This window comes from Aspergillus campestris (genome assembly GCF_002847485.1).
Source record: "Aspergillus campestris IBT 28561 chromosome Unknown P168scaffold_10, whole genome shotgun sequence".
Taxonomy (NCBI): domain Eukaryota; kingdom Fungi; phylum Ascomycota; class Eurotiomycetes; order Eurotiales; family Aspergillaceae; genus Aspergillus; species Aspergillus campestris.
In genome coordinates, this window is record NW_020194345.1 from 1,005,876 (window position 1) to 1,024,138 (window position 18,263).

Sequence of the window (18,263 nt, forward strand, 5' to 3'; positions counted from 1 at the left end):
AAAGAGAGATGTTTGACCGGGAGATAGAGGTGGATGTCGTGATCAAGGTCGAGTCGAGTCGAGATAGGCACGAGGTGAGTCGACGAAGACGAGAACAAGGGAGAGTGGGGGGAGAGGAGTTTAATAAAGGAGGAAAGGAGAGAGATAGAAAGGGGAAAAAAGTATGGACAACGGTAGTTGGAAAGTGGAGGTTGAAGAAAGGATAAGAAATAAGAGAGAGAGAGAGAGAGAGAAAGAAGAAAGAGAGAGAGAGAGACTAAGAGACTTAAAGTCCGGTCAGGATTGATTAGGTACGAAAGGAGGAGAGAGAGAGAGTTGCTTTTCAGTGGTTGTCAGTGGTTGTCAGTGGTGGGGAAGAATGAAAGATTCATAAGGTATTTAATTAGTTAATTAGTTCAATAGTTAATTAGTTAGGTTACTGAGGAAAAGCGGTGGATGACATGGTCATTTGATTACCTGTACTGTATGGTATGGTATGTAACCAGTACACTCCAATGGATCAAACAACGGTTGCGGGAGGCAACCTGGGCGCATCCCCATGAGAGATGCTTCCAGCACCCTCCATTAAACCCGCTATTCCTGGTGCGGTAAGCACATTACGGTATCGGTAACATACATACGCCATCCAGACACCTCAGTCATCCATCAAGTATAAGTATGATCAGTCGATTGGGATTCTTCCCAGCAACCAAACGCCGGAGTCGATTTCTCTTCCATCATCATGTCCGACTCAAATTCTAGATAATAATTACATGGGGAAAAGTTAAAAACGAAACAGAAGAAATGAAAAAGGAAGCCCGTGGTCGCCCGACGCCAGGGAAAATGCGCCCACCCAAGACAACGGCGTCATCCGGCGAATCAGAGTGCAAGTACTTCTCAACAGTCGAAGTAGGTCTAAAGTAAGGCAGGACAGATAATCATACGAAGAGATAGATCCCCCCAGCTTACAGGTACAGCGACTGGGCGGCGACGATATCTCGTCGTACCTTGGTCAACGCCGTCTCGAACTTACCCTCCAGCTCCTCACTGCCCATCACCTTGGATGCCTGCGCCATCTGTCGCATACACTCCTCCAGTCTCCGGAACACACGAATCAGACTGCCTTCGTATACGTCCGTCATGCGGCTGGAAGAACGAACAAGTTAGCGATCAATCCATTCAACTCTAGGATGAGGAAGGTCTCCACATACCAGATATCGGCAAACGACTTCCCATTCGCCCACTCGTAAATCACCTCCATAAGCTCCCAGTGGAAACTCTGCACGTACTCGTCCTCGTTGACAGCCAGCTTGGATTCCTGGGCAACCTTGGCCACAATGCGGGCCTGGGCCTGGATCTCCTTGAGGGGCTTGGCCAACTCGTCCCGGGTCAGAGCGGGCGTCTCCTTGGTCTTCTCCTCGAAGACAAACACGCTCAAGACGGAGGCGATCTGCTCGGGGGTCAGGGGGTTGAAGAAACCGTTGAAGAGCAGTTCGCTGAGCATCAGTTCGTCGCCCGTGCTGATCTCGCACGCCACGCGCGCCTTCAACTGCACCACTTCGGCTTCGTTGATGAAGCCGAATCGACGGAGCACCCGCTTGCGGCATTTGAGCTCGTCCAGTTGCATGATCGACATGGCTTCGGAGATCTTCTTCTTGGTGTCCTTGATTCGGGTCCCCAACTCCATTTTCCCCGCGTATTGGTCGTAGAGCTCCGGTAACCGGGGCGAATTATGCAGGGGGTTCGCGAGGAGCCGGGACTCGAGAACCTCGATTTTCTGTCATGCATGTTAGCGATGTAAAAACTTTCTTCCTCTCTCTAAAGATACGGTCGGCTGGTAACATACCCGGAGTAGCTTCTTGAAGCTGTCGTCTTTAATTCCCATGTCCTCGATCGGGTCCAACACGGCAAGCCCATCAGGGAATCGCCGCTTCGCCTCGGCCAGGGCCTTCTTCACCCCGTTGCGCGCGTCCTTGTTGTTCAAGTCCTTGGGGAGGTGGAGTCGGATCTGCGCGATGGACTGCACGCAGGCGAGCGTCATGGGGACGACTTCGATCCGAGTCTCCTGTCCCTCCTGGGGAGGGAGCACTCCCTTGGGGAGGTCCTCAAAGGTCTGGGTCGGGGCCGCGGATCCGTCCGAAATGACTAGTAAGACGTCCAGGATGTAACTCTGGTGTTCTTCCAGCTCCTCCTTGTTCGGGCCCTTGGGTGCCTTGCGCTTTTTGTAATTCACGAGCACACCCCACCCGAAATCCTGTTTCATGTGCCGCACGTGCACCAATCGTCCCGGGACCATGAACGGGAGACTGTTGCTGGGATGACTGGTGACCGCTTGCATGTCGTCGGTGAACTGCGCGAGCTGTTTCCGTAGATCGTAATATTCACGGATGGTGCCCTCGTCGGAGATTTCCGTGTTGGCTCTCGTGTCCTCCAATTGCTTCAGCTCTGATTCTCAAGTTAGTACGATTGCGAGAGAGAGGATTATCGTCCGTCACACTGAGATCGACATACCTTTTTCCAGAGCTGCAACACCGGCGGTGTTTTGGAACTGGTAGAAACACCGTTCCAGCATGAACTCGGGCGAGATGCCCTCGACACGCATGAGGTTTAGAATCATGTTGTACCCAAGGTGGAAAGCCGAGTTCAACCGATCCTGTTCACCCCGAACGATTTCCTTCGCCACGGCCGGGTCCATCTCCTCGCCGACCATCATGATGACGATACCTCGGTCATCCAGGCCTCTTCGCCCCGCACGACCCGACATCTGCACGAACTCCGAGGGGGTCACCCAGCGCTGACTGAACCCGTCGAACTTGCGCACACTGGTGAAGACGACCGTCTTGGCAGGCATGTTAAGACCGATGGAGAATGTCTCCGTGGCAAAGAGAACCTTGATGAGTCCTTCCTGGAAGAGAATCTCGATGGTTTCCTTGAGAATGGGGAGGAGACCGGAGTGGTGAACACCGATGCCCCTACGGAGAAGGGGAAGAAGGTTCTGGATCTGGGGCAGGTTGCGATCTTCTTCAGACAGCATTTCAATAGCACTGTCGAACACCTTGGACACCATTTCCTTTTCGGAGTCGTCGTTGAAAGCCAGGCTTTTCATGTCCAGGGCGCACTTCTCGCACTCGCGCTTGCTGAAACTGAAGACGATGACGGGGTTGTAGTTTTTGATCATGATCATCTTGACGATCTTGTAAACGTCCGTCGGACCCCGATTGCCACCCTTGTTGATCTTCTTGTCTTTGCCCTTTCCTTTCCGCTTTGCCATCGCATCGGCCGGGTCATCACCCTGCTTGTCGGCAATGGTGCTCATGGCCTTTTGGAAGTTCTCCTCTCGGAATTGTCCTTTTTCGTCAACGATAAGATGCATGCCCTCGGAGCCGGCGGGGAAAAAATAATGCTGCAGGGGCGTCGGTCGGAAATCCGTGTATACGACGTGGCAGGGTTGGTTGTGCATTTTGGTGACCCATTCCGCGAACTGCATGGCGTTGGGGATAGTGGCAGACAGAAACACGTATCGGACCTTATCGGGCAGGAGGATAATGGTTTCCTCCCAGACGACACCACGCGCTAGTCTTGTTAGCGATGTAGATACCTTGACGAGTTGCGTCCATCACTTACTCGCATCGCGCATGTAATGGATTTCGTCAAAAACAACCCAGGCAACTTCGCGCATGATCTCCGAGCCGCGGTACAACATGGACCGAAGAATCTAACGATCGAGTATGTTAGCCATGTTCCGTATAAGAGAGAGCTATAATGAACGAACCTCCGTGGTCATGACCAAACACGTAGCCGTGGGATTGATCGTAACATCTCCCGTCATCAACCCAACATCCCCAAACTCCGCGGCAAACTCCCGGTATTTCTGGTTACTCAATGCCTTGATCGGACTCGTATAGATGACTCTCTGGTTATTTCTCAAGCTCTGTGCGATTGCGTATTCGGCGACCACCGTCTTTCCGGCACTGGTATGGGCGGACACGAGCACACTCTCCTCGCGCTGGATCGATGCGACGGAGACCTGCTGGAACGGATCCAGGGTGAACGGCCACACCCTCGCCGGGTTCTCGGGCGCCTTGTGTTCGGAGATGGGCACATAGGGATAGTTGGGCGGAATCGCAACCTGATGTCGAACCTGGTGCTGCAGCACGACGGAGGTCGGTTCCTTGGATGCCTGCAAGCCCGCCGAACCCGCAATCTCACGCTCCTGCGCCGTCTCAAACAGATCTGCTACCACCGGCTCGGGCTCTTTGTCGAGTCGCGGCCGTTTCGCATCGGGCGTGTCGGGAGCCGGGGCATCGGGAAGTTCTTCGTCGGCGGGTTCGGGGGCGGGGGCGGGGGCATCGTCCATGGGGGTATTCTCTGTGGTCTCCGCCGACTTGTTGTCCTCCGCCTTCACATCACCATTGACTTGGCGCTTCTTGCTCTTGTCCTTCTTCTGTCGCTTGGGCGCCGCGGTGGACGGCTTGCCCGCCTGGGGCTGGTCCTCGAAGACGTCGAACAGCTCATCCATTTCTCTCAAAGGTCATCCGCGACGGGCGGGAAATGAGAATGTGACCTAGAGTGACTTGTGGAATGGGAAGGGGAGGAAGAGAGAGAGGCAGGCGACTTCTTTTCGATCTCTTGTTCGACAACTAGAAATTTCAATATAATTTTTGATTGGGTGATCGCGATAGTTGAGCGGGTCGACCGAGCTCTCCGGAGAAACTTACTATTTCAGTCACCACTCATCACGTGGGATTCTCCGACCGGACGGAGTCGGATTCAATACTAACTTCAATACTAGTGAATCGTTCCACTTCCCTCCTGCTCTTCCCCAATCGTACCACTCTTGTGCTCTCGACTGTTCAATTCAAGGTACAGAACTCTCTTCTCTTCCTCTCAATCTATTCCATACTGACACTCTACAAAAGATGAACGCCGCTACCGCTCTCCGGGCCCGTATGGCCACTTCCTCCATTGCCCGCCGTGGCTTTTCCACCACCCGCGCCCAGCTCGGTAGCCCGTACCACTACGCCGAGGGCCCTCGCTCCAACATCCCCTTCAACCCCCTGACCAAGCACTTCTTCTGGAGATACTGGAGCTTCATGAGTGAGTATACCCGGTTGGGTCTGGTGGAAGCATTGACGATGCACAATGGCTGACATCCGTTTCTTTAGCCGTCGGTTTCGGTCTTCCCTTCGGCATTGCTGGTATGTTCCTTGTCGCCTGTGCACTCCTCTCCGACCGATTCCCTAACGTTGCTCTTTTCTTTAGTCTGGCAAACCTACAAGTCCCGTTAAGGGTTTACTGCGGTCGCGTGTCGGCATCTTGGTTCTTGGGAATGGCCGAAAATGTACGCTTATTCAGGGCGAGGAGGGTTGTGTATAAAGCTAGAATTGAATGAGTTTGGCTTTCTACCGGTTTCTATCTCAATTAAACGTAAACCCGAGGTTATTACTAGAAGTAAAGGCTCGTAGATGGAGAATAAAGGTCTGGTTATTGTGTTGGGCTGATGGAGGCATAAGGGCCAATATGGATGAAGTCATTGGTCGATTTTTGTTCCCCAAGAAAATTAAATAAAATCTAATCGGCGGAATTGATATCGTTCACACCCACACACTCCGGTCAACTCTCCCCATCTCTTTTACTTATATAGGGAATTGAAAAGATTGTAAGGGTTGATCTTATTCTTTTTTCTTTCTATTGACCATTGAATCCGTCCCATTTTAAGGTCAAAATTGGTTGATTCATGGCGGGGTAAAAAAGGCCGCTCCCTCAACCTCCCAAGATGCGCAATTTGAAAAACGTGCGCCTCGCCGAGGTGCACCTACAGAACAGCCTTCCTCTCACAGCGACCGCATGGGATACAGCTTCGGACGCCCTCGTCTGCACGTTCGGACCGACCCCCGAGACAGCGATTATCGAGCTGCGAAGAAAGCGACAAGACGCCTGTTTTTCCGAGCCCGTCTCCGCAACCGAATTCGAAGTGATCGCATCATGGGACGCGCCCTGTCCACTCCCAGATCTACCCTGCGACCGTGTCCTCTCGCTGCAGTATTTTGCAGACAATCTGACAGCCTGTCTCGTGCTGGAAGGAGGCGATATCATCATCGTCCGCGAGGAGCCTCTGCCCGGGGAGGACAAGATCGAGATACTGGGTTCGGTCGATGTGGGGATCACTGCGGCGGCGTGGTCTCCCGATGAAGAGCTCCTAGCGCTGACGACTCGCGCCAATACTCTGTTGTACATGACGCGGGAGTTTGAGAATGTCGCGGAGATTACGTTCACCCCCGACGACCTCCAGGCGTCGCAGCATGTCTCTGTGGGTTGGGGTAAGCGTGAGACGCAGTTCCAGGGAAAGCGAGCCAAGGCGCTCCGGGATCCGACTGTGCCAGAGAAGGTGGATCAAGGAAATCTCAGCAGCAACGACGATGGCAAGACCACCATTACTTGGAGGGGAGACGGCGCCTACATCGCGGTCAACAGCGTCGAGACGGGTGCCCGCCGTGCCGTTAGGGTGTACTCGCGCGAGGGAAGCTTGGACAGTGTGAGTGAACCTGTTGATGGTCTAGAGGGCGCTCTCAGCTGGAGGCCTTCCGGCAACTTGATCGCAGGGATCCAGCGATTGGATGATAGGGTTGATGTCGTCTTTTTCGAAAGAAATGGTCTGCGTCACGGGCAATTCACTCTCCGCGTCACCGAAGAAGAGAGATCGTCGTCGTGGGCGTCGGATATCCAGCTGAACTGGAATGTTGACTCGACGGTACTGGCGGTCCAATTCCGGGACCGGGTTCAGTTCTGGACTGTCGGCAATTACCATTACTACCTGAAGCAAGAGATCTTTGTGGTCGTGGATCCGGAATATTCGCATCCCTTTGCCTTCAAGTGGCACCAGGAGAAGGCGTTGCGATTTGTTGCGGCTGCCTCCGGTAATTTACTGTTTATCCTTAACCCCACGAGCATGTGCTGATCTTCTACAGCATCAATCCTGGACGTAGATTTCGTCTTTGACGTGTCTCATGGGTCGACCGTGGCACCGGAAGATGTTGGCGCTACAGCAGTCATTGATGGAAGTGAGTCTACACCCCAAAAGCCCTCCAAGGGACGTATCTGACCATTATAGAAACCTTGAAGTTGACGCCGTTGCGGCTATCGGGCGTCCCACCCCCCATGGCGCACAACGAGCTGCCACTGGACTCAAACGCCATCGACGTCGCATTCAGCAAGTCGGGCACCCGTATCGCGGTGCTCATGAACGACTGCTTTGCTGTATATCTCTGGTCGCTGAAGACTCGCCCCGTGGTCACCCCGATCCTAGAGTCTAGTTATCCGCTGTCGGATGCTCGCGATAGTCGGCCTCGCCAGATCGCTTTTCTCAACGAGACCGAGGTCTACGTCCTCAGGAGTAGCGGGCCCAACAAGACCGGTATCGAGCGGACTACGTTGGAGAACCGAACGACTCAGATGGCGTACGAAACGGCGGGCTCGGAGCAGCTGTTTTCGATTTTCTCTTCTCTTGGACATGAGGCTCTGTGGTTCTCTCATGTTCGCCAGCCTGGTCAACCGATTACCTACTCGAACATCACAGTGTCTCCGCAAGATGAGTTTGTCCTCTCTAACTGGGAGCAGAGTCCATCGGCAGATACCTATTGGGCCAAGGCGGTTCGAATCTCTGAAGAGGAGGTCATCTTGATCTCCTTGACCAGGACCGGTGCACTATACGCCAACAAGACCCTTCTCGCCAAAAACTGCACCTCCTTCCTCCTCACACAATCTCACGTCCTCTTCACTACTTCGCAGCACCTGCTCAAATTCGTCCACTTGACTCAGCCAGAGGGTGAGCATTCCCGAAGCGCCTCGTGTCTGTCACATTTGCTGACTCTAGCTCCTAGATATGGAAGTCCCTCCAGATACCCCCGAGACAGACGAGCGCTGTAGAAGTATTGAGCGCGGATCACGCTTGGTGTCTGTCATCCCTTCCACCTTTTCCGTCACTCTACAGGCGCCTCGTGGTAACATTGAGACGGTATACCCACGGGCTCTCGTCCTTGCGGGGATCCGATACTTCATTGACAACAAAGACTACCGACGAGCATTTCTCACTTGCCGTAGTCAGATGGTGGATATGAATATTCTCCACGACTATGCGCCCCAGCAGTTCATGGACAATGTTCAGCTTTTCGTGGACCAGGTCAAGAAGGTCGATTTCATCGATGAATTTATTTCTCGCCTGAGGTATGCAGTCCACGGTCAAACGTTCGGCACAACATGCTAACGCTCCCAGCGACGAGGATGTCTCGCAAACCCTCTACAAAGACACCCTTAAGCTACCCCAGACAACCTCTCCCGCCGGGGTGGAAACTGCCAGCGCCCCGAAAGTCCCAGTCAAAGGCAGCAAGATCAACCGGATCTGCGACGCCTTCCTTTCGACTCTCGAGAAGCGACTGGATACCAATCTGCACAACCTTATCACCGCACATGTTTGCAAATTCCCTCCTGACCTCGAGAGCGGTCTTCAGCTGGCTGCTCGCCTGAGAGGTGTGTATCAGACGGCATCACTATCTGCAGAACAAGAGCTAACCAGTCGCAGAACAAGCACCCGAGCAAGCGGACGACGCGGTTGAACACATGTGCTTCTTGACCGACGCCAATCGTCTATACGATAACGCACTGGGTCTCTACGACTTAGAGCTCACATTGATGGTCGCGCAACAAGCCCAGCGGGTAAGTACTCCTTTACCAGCCGCGTCCTCCAAATACCTTCTCACAGAATTAGGATCCTCGAGAATACCTCCCCTTCCTACGGAAGCTCCAGCAGATGCCCGAGCTGCGACGACAGTTCGAAATTGATAACTATCTCGGGCGCTGGGCCAAGGCCCTTCACAGTCTCCACAAGCTCAACGCGGACGACGAACTCCGGTCGTATGCCGTCAAGCACGTGCTGTACAAAGACGCCATCGACGTCTACAAGTACCAGCCGGAGCAGCTGCACGAGATCACCCGCCTCTACGGCGACTATCTCCACGACCAGTCCAAATTCAAAGAAGCAGGCATCGCCTACGAGTCCCTCGCCCTCTACACAGACGCATATCAAGCCTACCAACTAGCCCACCTCTGGCGCGAATCCATCTACTGCGCGACGATGGTCCCCCTCTCCCCGGACGAGCTATCCGCCCACGCGCTCACACTCGCCACAACCCTCGTCGAAGAAAGCCGCGACTACATCTCCGCTGCCCAAATCCACGCGGACCACCTACACGACATCCCAACCGCCGCCCGCCTCCTCTGTCGCGGCTCCCGCTTCGCAGACGCGACGCGCCTCCTCGCCCTGCACAACCAGCAGTCCCTCCTCGCCGACATAATCGACAGCGGCCTCGCCGACGCAATGGGCACAATGACGGACCTCCTCGCGGACTTCCGCACCCAGCTCAACACCCAAGTGCCCCGCATCCGCGAACTGCGCATCCGCCGCATCACCGACCCCCTCGCCTACTTCGGCGGCGACCCCACATCCGGCGACATGGGCGCCGACATCCCGGACAACGTGTCCCTCGCCCCCACAAACGCATCCACCCTCGCCGGCCGGAGCATGTTCACGCGATACACGGGCAACACGGGGCGCACGGGCCGAACAACCAGTACGCAGCAGACCGCCAAAGCGCGGCGCAAGGAAGAGCGCAAACGCGCGACAGGCAAGAAGGGCACCGTCTACGAGGAAGAGTATCTTGTGAACAGCGTGCGGCGGCTGATCGAGCGTGCGAATGCGACGGTCGCGGAGGTTGAGAACCTTGTCTTTGCGCTGCTGCGGAGGGGTATGCGGGAGCGCGCTGCTGCCGTTGAGAAGACCATGGGGGAGGTGTTGAAGCTGTGTGGTGATTGTCGGGAGGAGGTGTTTGAGATGGCTGGTGCTGGTGGTGGTGATGTGCCGGCACATGCTGGGGGTGGTGGTTATCCGGATGGTGGTGGGTTCCCTGATGGTGGTGCGGCTGGTCTGGAAGGGAAACCGCGGACGGATGTCCCGGTTGTTAAGGAGTTGAAGGTGTCTGCGTTGTTGAATTAGTTGTGTTGTTGAATTGGCCGAATTGTTGAATTGGGATAGGGAGAAAGGCCTGGGGATCTGGGTTGACTACATTCCCGATATATAACTATAGACATGGGGAAAGAAAAAGTAAAGTATAGCGATTGACGCATTGAATGAATGATTAAATAAAAGCTTTACTAGATAGCAAGTACCTGATGTCGTGGAATATTGCTAACGAAGATTAAACATGGAATTAACAGCATCTTGCGACGCTGGACGTATATATGGATCTCACCGCACGCCTACAGACGTACGATAGTATGTGTCGATACAAACTATATCACACGAACAAAATTATATAACTCAAACAAAAGAGAATGTGGGTATCCGCTCTAGTTTCACCACGAATCAAGATAAGGTAACAGGGTAGGTATCCTTAACATATACTTCTGAATTACCGCGGAACGAGTTTATCCAGGAAAGCCTAATGAGACAGGACATCCCCGGACTCGCTGACCAGGTGCTCCTCGACGCTGATAGGGCCCTCGCCCACACCGGTCAGGATCACACGGCTGACGCCGCCCTTGAGGACCTCGACGGCACGCGGGTCGACCTTGTCGAGGGCGACACCGGGGCCCGCGACGTTCTTGACGGCTTCGTGGAACGGACCGCTCCAGCCTTCGGCGTTCTCGCCCAGGATGGCCTTGACGGTGCCGGCCACCAGCTCGGTGTCCTTCTCCTCGTAGTAGATGACGGCGTTGGGGCCCGCGTCGAAGGTGTAAGCGCAGACGGTGCGGCCGACAGCCTCGTTGATGTCGTGGACGAGACGCACGGCGGCGCGGGAGACATCGTTCATGTAGAAGATGGGCGGCCACGAGTCCAGGCAGGTCGCGTGGAAGCCGTTGGAGTCGCGCATGGTGATCTCCGCGAAGGTGGGGAAGTCACGGTTCTGGATGGCCGTCTCGATGGCGGCCATGCGCTCGGGGACGACGGTCGTGGCGCGCGTCGCGAACAAGTTCGACGTCGCCACGGTCGTCTGCATGCCCTGGGTGCTGGGGACGTCCTTCTTATCCGCGCTGACGACCAGGACGACGGCGCGCATCTCGGGCCAGTGCGACGCCGGCGCCACTTCCTCGGCCAGACTGTCGCTTCCGTCGGCCTCGGTGCCTTCGCGCCAGGCGACGTAGCCGCCCATCAGGGAGCGGCAGGCGGAGCCGGAGCCCTGGCGGGCGATGCGGCTGAGGTCTCGCGGGGACTGCGGGAGCTGGTAGAGGTCGGCTACGGCACGGACGAGAGCGGCGAAGCCTGCAGCGGAACTGGCCAGACCGGCGGCGGTGGGGAAGTTGTTCTCCGAGACGATGCGCAGGGGGAGGGCGGACAGTTTGGGCAGAGAGGAGTCGGTATTCTCGAGAGACTGACGCAGGGCGCGGAGGTTGGACAGACAGGCGAGCGTGCGTTTCGAAGACTGGATGTCTTGGGGCTTGCCGTTGAGGATGAGTTCGTCGGCGGAGGGGTATTTGCCCGCACAGGAGGCGGTGGTGAGGGTGCGCAACGAGCGCTGCGACAGAGTAACGGAGAGGGACGAGTTCGTAGGCAGGTTCAGAGTCGTATCTTTCTTTCCCCAGTATCTAGTGAATTTATTGTCAGTATGGGATGTTGGCTCAGCGCTTAGTGGGGGATTTATCCCCCGGTCAAGAAAAGGAGGGGCGCTGACTTGATAACGGCGATGTTGACGGGGGCCGTGGTGGTCGCCCGGTACACGGTCTGATCGGTAGAAGCAGCCATTGTAATAATACTAATCCAATATATGAAGACGAGGAGTATGGGAGGGAATTCAAAAGACCAGAATAGGGGTGTCAGACGAAGAAGCGAAGAGGAGAAACGGAGGAAGCGGAGACAATAAATCAATAATTAAATTACCCCGTACGGAAAGGCGCGAAGGCGGTGAGTGCCTGAAATTCTCTCCGCCCAAAGAAAATAATCACGATGTTGATTCCTAATCAACTGCAAATATCCCAGTCTCACTGTCGACCCTTGCTAGCCCCGGGTCCCTGTCATTCCGTTATCTCGCTCAATCACACACAACTCACATTGACGGATCATCATGGGAGCTGGTGCGAGCACTCCCTCTGCGCCCCCAGCCGACTCGGCCGCAACATGTCCCGTCGATCATAAAACCCGCGAGGCATGGCTGCAACAACAGAAGCAGGCTTCTGCCGACGACAACACGCCCAAGTCCAAGTCCCAACGACCCCTATCCTCAGATCGCGAAGTGAGCACGATCCCGCGCGCCTTCGATCCCACGTCGGACCCGTCCGGAGCTGCCGCAGAGACTCCGTCCCCGTACGCCGCATCGCACGGCACGCCATCCAACGCGGAAGCCGAAACGGGCCACGACAAATCAACAGGGAACTGGATCTATCCGTCCGAGAAGCAGTTCTTCGAAGCCCTCGTGCGCAAAGGCAACACGCCCGCCTCCACCAACTCTGCCTCCGAGCTAGCCACCAGCGTGGCGTCCATCATCCCCATCCACAACGCAGTCAACGAACGGGCCTGGAAGCAGATTCTGGACTGGGAGAGCCGCGCGCCCGCGTCGGACCCCGGGAGTCGGAAGTGCGGCGGGCCCCGTCTGTATTCATTCAAGGGACTGGGCGTCGACCCGGAGTTCTTGAGCCCTCGCGCCCGCTTCAACAACTTGATGTTGGGCTACCAGCTTCCCTTTGATCGACATGACTGGGTGGTGGAGCGGTGCGGTGGGGAACGCGTCGAGTACGTGATTGACTTCTACCAGGGGAAGACCTCTGGGCCGCAGGGTGCCGGCCTGTCGAACAATGCCGGGTCGGGGAAGCTGAGCTTTTACCTGGATGTGCGCCCTAAACTCAACACCGTGGAAGGGTGTCGGATGAGGTTCAGCCGCTTCGCTGGGCTGTAGGGTGGCTTCTCGGTTGGAGGCTGATTTCTTCTTTCTTTCAATGCACATAGAGGCGGACCCGGAGTTTGGATAATGTTTTGGCACATGACGATGTATAATCTTTGTATAACAGAAGCTATGTATGATAGTTCTACTCCATTCACATATAAAAAGTTAAAAAGACAGACATGGACGTAAAATATAATAATAAAAGACCAAAAGGAAAGAATGAATGAATGAAAGTCATTGCGCATGCCCACTCCATATGCGCCTGTCGACCATGTAATAAATCCCAAGACAGAACGCAAAATGGCAGTAGTGGTTGAAGACATCACAACCACACACAAAATGAGCAAAACATTAGAGGGATATCATAGGAAATTCTGGCGTATCAAAACACATCAACGTCTTCGAGCCATGATAAAAGAACACATGAGGATGGTCACACCCGTCTATCCAAGGGTAGCCGCCAGCACAATGATCAGAAGGATCACAGCAAGAATCACAAGAAGGCAGCAGGCCTTGTTGCGCGCATTCTTCTGGTGCCGACTGGCGCTCCGCAGTTCGACATTCGCCCCGCGAGTGTCGTGCGTGACATTCTCGACATTGTCGCTGATAATGTCGAGTTGGCCCCCTTGCTCATGGACAATGTGGGCGACATCGCGAAACAGTTCGTTGAGTTCGCCGACGCTTTGCTCGATGTTCCGGATCTCCGTCTCCCGCTCGATGATGAGCGATTCTTGGAAGTCCACCTCGTCTTGGTTCGCCAGGCGGGGTTGCTGCTCTTCCAGCTGTTGCTGGAGCTGCTGCTGCTGTTCCCCGCCGTGGCCCTCAGCAGACAGCTCGCCCTCCTCTACGGCGGTGCGAGCAGCCACGGCAGAGGCGCGTTGCTTCTCCAGCGCGCGACGCTGGATCGTCTGGAACTCGTCCAAGGTGGCGCGAAATTCCGAAGACAGTTTCTGCTGAGTCCATTTTTGAGAGGGCTATAAAACATTAGTACTTTAATGTGCTGTATGATATATCAGGCTAGAACATACGTTTACGTCCTCCCACATCTGGACCTTCTTAATGCCCTCAGCTGCATCCTTGAATCCGGCACGAGTCTGTTCCAGCAGGGTATGGACCCGCTCGCGTACTCTCTCCGTATCCCGTCGCGTCCCTAAAAGGACGATCTGGTCGGACAGCCGCGTGATGTTCGAGGTGAGCGAAAACAACTTGTTAGAGAGATTTTCGGTGAAGCGATCAAACTCCGGGTCATCTCGGTACTCGGGGTCATCAGACCGGCGCATTGTCGTCGGCTGGGACTCTAGGGAATCTAAGCGATCGAAAGACATAGCGAAGGAAGTAGTATATGGATCTGGGGAGATCGATAGAAGGGTGCGACTGGGAGTGGAGGGGAGCAGGGAAGGAAGAAGAGGAGAAGAGGAGAATGAAGCAGGTCCCGACGATCAACGGCGTATGACGCTCGACGGCGGATGGCGCCTGCATCCTTAGGCAGCCGACCAATGATCACCTGATGATAAGCCCGGTGTGGCTGGTGGTCACCTGACTCGGACCTCGCAGGCGGTGAGCTGTGGCTGGTGCATGTTTTGATGCGGCCGTCAAAAAAGCTTCATGATTATTTCACTCCATCAACTCCACCCCCTCCACTGTCCACGGTTTCTCGCCTTCGAATCGCTCATCCGAGCTTTCAGATCTGAGGCTTGCGATTGTATTTGTTTTGTACTGCTGAACATGCTGTGAATTTGTCCCTCCTTCTCCCTCCGTGAGCTCGTGCAGTCCTTCGTTCAACCTGCATCATGGCGGCTACTGCCCGGCCTCGCCCTTACCGGCGCATCTTGACCTCGGCGCTGCATAGGAGGTTTGTCCATGCCTCCGCAGTCACACTACTGGTCTGCTACCTCGTAGCATTTCTCATTGGCCAAAAATCATCTTGTACGTGCAATAAGCCAAATCCTCTCCCCGGTAGTTGTGGTCACGGTCATCTTGCGCCGCGTTAAGTGTGTCCGGTAGCTAATACGCTATTTCTTTTGTCTTTCACAGTTCTGTGGTCTTGGTTCCCAATTGGAGGATGTGGCATCCGAACTGTCCTTCTTTTCATCTCCTGTCTCGTCATCTTCGTTCTACGAGTGGGCCAGATGCACGTCGGCGCGAGAACGACGTCTTCCCCGCTCAGCACACTCAAATATCTCGCTCCGCTAAACATTATTCAAACTGTTGGCTGGTATATTTTCTCCGCTTGGTGGTTTAGTGAGATTTATAAATTCGCCGCCCCGACGGACGCTCACCTTGAATGGGTGAAACGAGGAAGGTAGGGTTGCACTGGGATTGATACCTATGAAATGGGCAGAGGATTGCTGACACGAAACTACTAGGCCACACGAGAGGGCCAGCATCAACGAAAGGCCTATCTACCTCTATACCTGCCACTTCCTTCTTGCTCTTGCGCAGTCCGCGGCCCACCTCTACTACGACTTTGATCGCATTCCTATCCCCGTCGCTAAGCGGGAGATTGGTGCTGCGGAGCGGAAGACCGACCCCATTACGAAGCGCCTCCAGGCTGCATTCCCTTCTATGATCCGAGACGGCTTTTTGCGCAGTTCTGCAGTTGTTGCGGCCACTCCTGTGGTGTACACCCTCTTCCTTCGACGGCCCGCATGGAGTTTCACCATGTACTTTGCACGGCTGTTTTGGGATTTCCCACGGTCCGCCGCAGATCCGCCAGGTCTGTTACCGCCAATTGGCCCGGCACTATTTGTCCGGACCTTGTTCTCGAGCGCCCTCTTGGTCCTGTGCTGGCAAACCGCGAATATCTGCTTCTCCCTCTTTCTCAGCAAGGAGCCGCTCAAACGCGGCATGCCGCTGACGGGCGAGGCGAAAGATCCTAACGGAAGCCTGCTGACGGGCCTGCAAGCGAAGAAGGAGACGGTCAAGACGTTCGCCTTCTGGGAGCTGTATTTCATCAGCCAGCAGTTTCCGGATCGGCGGAAGGCCATCTTCAATGACATCGACCGCGAGGGCGGGGCCGCCTGGTCTCAGATCCACCAGGCCGCCACGGAGATCATCGGAGGCATCTCGACGCGAATTAACGAGAAGCAGAACCCGCCAGCGGGCGCGACGCCCTCGCAAGCGGAACCAGCGGAACCCGTGCTTCACACGCTCCCGCGATTGACCGACCCGCCCAAGGAGGGCAATGTCTTCGCGGATTCGCCCAAGGGGACGTCTCGGCAGGCAAGGCTCGAAGAGGCCGTTAGCTCCGCAGCCAAGTCGTACGGACAGGCTCCAGATTGGACCCCCGTGGCCCGGGCACGAGCCCGCGATGTCTTCGACCGCGCTTCCTCCGCCATGTTGAGCCCAGAGCGCAAGCAAAAGCTTCTCGCCTCGTCCCAAGAATTCAAACTGCTCACGGGCGGCACGCCATCGACTCTGAAACCCGAAAACGTCCACCCGATCCTCGCCCAGATCCTGCGGTCTCCAGTCGGCCTCCTCTTCCGCCAGACCTACGCGCGACGACTCTCGGGCATCGTCCTCGGCACACCGCACGCCAGTCTCTGCTCCGTCGTCGACGCCATCGAATCCCTCACCGGCCTCCTCATCGCCAGTCTGCAAGAGGACCAGTACGGCAAGGTGCAGGCCGACGTGCCGGGGGTGGTCCGCCTTTTCACCGAGACCATCATGGTTCTGGAGCCCTTTATCCACGGGGGTCTGGACGCGCACTGGACGGACATCAACTTCCCACCCTCCAGCAACCCGGAGGCTCAGGCCGAAGCCCGCCGGATCCCCGACGTGGACCTTGTGCTATACACGCTCAAGAATTCGCTGACCGCGCTTCTCTCCGCATTTAGCCTCTACCTCAGGGACATTGGGCTTGTCGGGAAAGACCTCCGACTTGCTCGCGAGGCAGCCGGGGTAGCCGACGAAGAACCAATCTTCTAACCTATCTTCCGGCTTGCTGGTCTACGATGATCATGTATTTTTGCTTTCTTATCACCCTTATACAGGTGGTATATGTGCTGCGCTATTCCAAGTGTTTAGGAAAGTTACGATCCAGACTACTGGCTGGGACCTTTCCCCGTTTTCATTGCTTCCGATTATGTCTCTTCTTTCTTTTTTCTTTCTATTTATCGTCAAAATTTTGGCTGTGCATAGTTGCGGCGTTAGTCCAGGTACTATTCAATTCAATCAACTTCAATTTCGAACCCTACACGGGTTCAAATCTAGAGATACACTCCACGCGCAAGGATCACAATCTCCCATTTTCATAGGCCATCAACATACAAACATACACCGCCAAACCACAGGGTATACAGACCCAAACAAAAGAACATCCAGACAACGCCCCTCAGCTTACACAACAGACCAACCACACTGCACTATAAACAGCCGAGTGCGTCTCGACCCTACGGCAATGAGCGATGGTGTGACGGTAGAATACTACCTACATATATCAATACACACCCACCCACCCCTGCCAATCCAACATTGCCAGCGCAACGGTTCAAGCGGGACCCTAGACAAGCAACAAGCAAACTATCTGAAAGCCTCCGAAGGTCCAGTCGGCAATACTACTAGGTTTAAGGTAAGCAGCGCCAGCTTTATAAATAACCACTCAAGAGTATGTACTTATAGTACGACTGAGACAGTTGGCAGGCCTAGCTGACCACCACTATACGGCTGCAGCGCGCACTGGCAGATACGTCCGTGCTTTCTTATACGCGCATGATGGTGGTTGGGTCTGCTCTGCTTGTGTGCGTGCGCAGCTACCTAAAGAAGTAGATGGATGATTTAGGCCCTAACGTCTGGGCTCTACGTATGGGAGGTCCAAGTGAGGATTCCTTTAGGGGATGGTCAGTCTAGGCGGTCGTCGATGATGTCCGTGAGCGAACAGTTCAGTTCTTACATGTAGATAAGCAAACAGTTCATGCGGGTATATACATACTTAGGTAGATAGGTAGATATTTATGTAGGGATGTAACAGACCAGAACCGGAATCAATAACATCACCAAAGACATACACTATCCGTATCCTGTCAAATTTGCAATCCTCCGAGCATCCCCTAGTACACACACACAGAGAGAGAGAGAGAGAGAAAGACAATAGTACTGAGCCACTTAGATACCAGGAAAATGTCCGCGTCAGCAGGAGACCGACCCGACAGAGGGGCAAATGGCTCGATCCTGTCTCTCCCTCCCCTCTCTCTCTATCCCTCTCTCCCTGTGCTCTGTAGATGTCAGTGTCTGCCTTCCATCCCTAAAATCAGGCTGTGCAAATCCAACGGATCCTCCTCATACCATCCTGAGGCGCAGTCACACCATGATCCGCAAGTACCTAGGTAGGAAAGTGCTCTATACACCGATACCACA

At 54.9% G+C, this 18,263-nt stretch overlaps 7 protein-coding genes across 7 annotated transcripts; 4 read left to right on the forward strand and 3 right to left on the reverse strand.

Moving 5' to 3' along the window:
* Positions 1–692: 692 nt before the first annotated feature.
* P168DRAFT_273203 (ATP-dependent RNA helicase MTR4) lies at positions 693–4,600 on the reverse strand. Its single transcript, XM_024835363.1, has 6 exons — positions 3,752–4,600; positions 3,604–3,694; positions 2,491–3,552; positions 1,826–2,424; positions 1,191–1,756; positions 693–1,125 (listed from the first exon to the last, which is right to left on the reverse strand). The coding sequence occupies exons 1-6, from the start codon at positions 4,496–4,498 to the stop codon at positions 945–947; spliced, it is 3,246 nt and encodes a 1,081-aa protein (XP_024690788.1). The 5' UTR covers positions 4,499–4,600; the 3' UTR covers positions 693–944.
* Positions 4,601–4,895: 295 nt separating this feature from the next.
* Positions 4,896–5,267, forward strand: P168DRAFT_329158 (cytochrome c oxidase VIIc family protein; the record flags this gene model as incomplete). The annotated part of the gene is made up of 3 exons (XM_024841438.1): positions 4,896–5,076; positions 5,145–5,177; positions 5,242–5,267. The coding sequence occupies 3 exons, from the start codon at positions 4,899–4,901 to the stop codon at positions 5,265–5,267; spliced, it is 237 nt and encodes a 78-aa protein (XP_024690789.1).
* A 488-nt stretch (positions 5,268–5,755) lies between these two features.
* Positions 5,756–10,164, forward strand: P168DRAFT_273204 (Elongator subunit IKI3; the record flags this gene model as incomplete). Its single annotated transcript, XM_024835364.1, has 7 exons — positions 5,756–6,896; positions 6,948–7,040; positions 7,091–7,804; positions 7,860–8,202; positions 8,252–8,505; positions 8,558–8,691; positions 8,744–10,164. 7 exons carry the CDS (start codon positions 5,756–5,758, stop codon positions 10,025–10,027), a joined length of 3,963 nt encoding a protein of 1,320 aa, XP_024690790.1. The 3' UTR covers positions 10,028–10,164.
* Positions 10,165–10,193: 29 nt separating this feature from the next.
* Positions 10,194–11,829, reverse strand: mvd1 (diphosphomevalonate decarboxylase MVD1). Its single transcript, XM_024835365.1, has 2 exons — positions 11,703–11,829; positions 10,194–11,616 (listed from the first exon to the last, which is right to left on the reverse strand). Exons 1-2 carry the CDS (start codon positions 11,771–11,773, stop codon positions 10,473–10,475), a joined length of 1,215 nt encoding a protein of 404 aa, XP_024690791.1. The 5' UTR covers positions 11,774–11,829; the 3' UTR covers positions 10,194–10,472.
* Positions 11,830–12,092: 263 nt separating this feature from the next.
* On the forward strand, positions 12,093–12,920 carry P168DRAFT_306378 (cytochrome c1 heme lyase CYT2; the record flags this gene model as incomplete). The annotated part of the gene is made up of 1 exon (XM_024839020.1): positions 12,093–12,920. The coding sequence occupies one exon, from the start codon at positions 12,093–12,095 to the stop codon at positions 12,918–12,920; it is 828 nt and encodes a 275-aa protein (XP_024690792.1).
* Positions 12,921–13,006: 86 nt separating this feature from the next.
* P168DRAFT_292283 (SNAP receptor PEP12) lies at positions 13,007–14,346 on the reverse strand. Its single transcript, XM_024837558.1, has 2 exons — positions 13,937–14,346; positions 13,007–13,882 (listed from the first exon to the last, which is right to left on the reverse strand). The coding sequence occupies exons 1-2, from the start codon at positions 14,231–14,233 to the stop codon at positions 13,352–13,354; spliced, it is 828 nt and encodes a 275-aa protein (XP_024690793.1). The 5' UTR covers positions 14,234–14,346; the 3' UTR covers positions 13,007–13,351.
* A 197-nt stretch (positions 14,347–14,543) lies between these two features.
* Positions 14,544–17,077, forward strand: P168DRAFT_273216 (nucleoporin NDC1). Its single transcript, XM_024835366.1, has 3 exons — positions 14,544–14,834; positions 14,943–15,210; positions 15,275–17,077. Exons 1-3 carry the CDS (start codon positions 14,699–14,701, stop codon positions 16,833–16,835), a joined length of 1,965 nt encoding a protein of 654 aa, XP_024690794.1. The 5' UTR covers positions 14,544–14,698; the 3' UTR covers positions 16,836–17,077.
* The last annotated feature ends 1,186 nt before the right edge of the window (positions 17,078–18,263 follow it).

What these genes read in the sequence shown, in the direction of transcription:
- P168DRAFT_273203 (XM_024835363.1), bottom strand. Translation starts at nt 4,498, where the DNA reads ATGGATGAGCTGTTCGACGTCTTCGAGGACCAGCCCCAGGCGGGCAAG. An exon ending in CCATTACATGCGCGATGCGA is followed by an intron (nt 3,553 to 3,603) that starts GTAAGTGATGGA and finishes TAACAAGACTAG; the next exon opens with CGCGTGGTGTCGTCTGGGAG. An exon ending in TGTTGCAGCTCTGGAAAAAG is followed by an intron (nt 2,425 to 2,490) that starts GTATGTCGATCT and finishes CTTGAGAATCAG; the next exon opens with AGCTGAAGCAATTGGAGGAC.
- mvd1 (XM_024835365.1), bottom strand. Translation starts at nt 11,773, where the DNA reads ATGGCTGCTTCTACCGATCAGACCGTGTACCGGGCGACCACCACGGCC. An exon ending in GTCAACATCGCCGTTATCAA is followed by an intron (nt 11,617 to 11,702) that starts GTCAGCGCCCCT and finishes TAAATTCACTAG; the next exon opens with ATACTGGGGAAAGAAAGATA.
- P168DRAFT_292283 (XM_024837558.1), bottom strand. Translation starts at nt 14,233, where the DNA reads ATGTCTTTCGATCGCTTAGATTCCCTAGAGTCCCAGCCGACGACAATG. An exon ending in AGATGTGGGAGGACGTAAAC is followed by an intron (nt 13,883 to 13,936) that starts GTATGTTCTAGC and finishes AATGTTTTATAG; the next exon opens with CCCTCTCAAAAATGGACTCA.
- P168DRAFT_273216 (XM_024835366.1), top strand. Translation starts at nt 14,699, where the DNA reads ATGGCGGCTACTGCCCGGCCTCGCCCTTACCGGCGCATCTTGACCTCG. An exon ending in CATTGGCCAAAAATCATCTT is followed by an intron (nt 14,835 to 14,942) that starts GTACGTGCAATA and finishes TGTCTTTCACAG; the next exon opens with TTCTGTGGTCTTGGTTCCCA. An exon ending in GAATGGGTGAAACGAGGAAG is followed by an intron (nt 15,211 to 15,274) that starts GTAGGGTTGCAC and finishes CGAAACTACTAG; the next exon opens with GCCACACGAGAGGGCCAGCA.